The sequence below is a fragment of the Habropoda laboriosa genome, unplaced genomic scaffold, assembly GCF_001263275.1.
Source record: "Habropoda laboriosa isolate 0110345459 unplaced genomic scaffold, ASM126327v1 scaffold38, whole genome shotgun sequence".
NCBI classification, from domain to species: Eukaryota; Metazoa; Arthropoda; class Insecta; order Hymenoptera; family Apidae; genus Habropoda; species Habropoda laboriosa.
Genome location: NW_017100163.1, coordinates 394766 through 395827, shown reverse-complemented (window position 1 = coordinate 395827; position 1062 = coordinate 394766). Strand labels below are relative to the sequence as shown.

At 34.4% G+C, this 1062-nt stretch overlaps 1 protein-coding gene across 1 annotated transcript in view; it reads left to right on the top strand.

Annotated features, from left to right (window-relative positions):
- The window catches only part of LOC108578477 (E3 ubiquitin-protein ligase MARCH8), a 3565-nt gene that overhangs the window by 1227 nt on the left and 1276 nt on the right, over nucleotides 1–1062 (top strand). Inside the window, exons 3-6 of the mRNA XM_017941824.1 lie at nucleotides 1–89; nucleotides 232–412; nucleotides 536–801; nucleotides 872–1055. Coding sequence (XP_017797313.1) covers nucleotides 1–89; nucleotides 232–412; nucleotides 536–801; nucleotides 872–1055 — 720 coding nt within the window. The remainder of the gene's footprint in view (nucleotides 90–231; nucleotides 413–535; nucleotides 802–871; nucleotides 1056–1062) is intronic.

The window sequence follows — 1062 nt, the reverse complement described above, 5'->3', positions numbered from 1 at the left end:
TCAACATATGCAACAGTAGTCACAATCATACCAGATCATTGTCACTCATCAGTGAGCACATTATCATCAAGCAATCATGATATTTGCAGGTAAATAAGCTAAAAATTATTTCTAAATAATGAATGTCATTTTTAAGAAATTAATATATTTTAATACTATCAAAATAATTATTGGACAAAGAAATTCTTAATGTATAATGTACATACGACATACTTTTTCCTCTTATCACAGAATATGTCATTGTGAAGGTGAAGAAGGTGCTCCTCTTTTAGCACCTTGTTATTGCAGTGGTAGTTTACGCTATGTACATCAGACTTGCCTTCAACAATGGATAAAAGCTTCAGACACGCGTGCTTGTGAATTATGTAAATTCACATTTATTATGCATGCTAAAACAAAACCATTTTGTGAGGTATTATTTCCCTATATTCGTATTTATTTCTCTTCTGTTTTTTTAAAGCAATATTATAGTTTGCCATTTAATAATTTAATGTACCTCAAAAAAATAATATATAACATTATTTAATAATTTTAGTGGGAAAAACTTGAAATGTCTGCCCTAGAAGTTCGTAAATTATGGTGTGCAGTTGCTTTTCACGCAGTAGCTGCACTTTGCGTGGCTTGGTCTTTATATGTACTCGTCGAACGATCTGTGGAAGAAGCTCGACGTGGATACGTAGACTGGTCTTTCTGGACTAAATTAATTGTTGTCGTAATTGGGTCTACAGGAGGTTTAGTTTTTATGTACATTCAGTGCAAAGCATACATTACACTATGCAAAAAGTGGCGAGCATTTAACAGGTAAGAAGCATAGTCAATAATTGCTTTCCTTTAGCTGTGAATCATATTATATCACAATAATATGTTTTAGAGTAATATTTATTCAAAATGCTCCTGAGAAAGTGGTGCTTCCTCCCTCACCTACAGACTCTTTGAGAGAAGTAACATTGCCTCTAAAAGATCCAACTGCCTCTATGCCTGAGCTCAATCATACCTTATTACCCCGTAACATAGATCCTCCATGTGCCTCGCAGATGGTAAAACCAGATTCTGCCGCGCCTG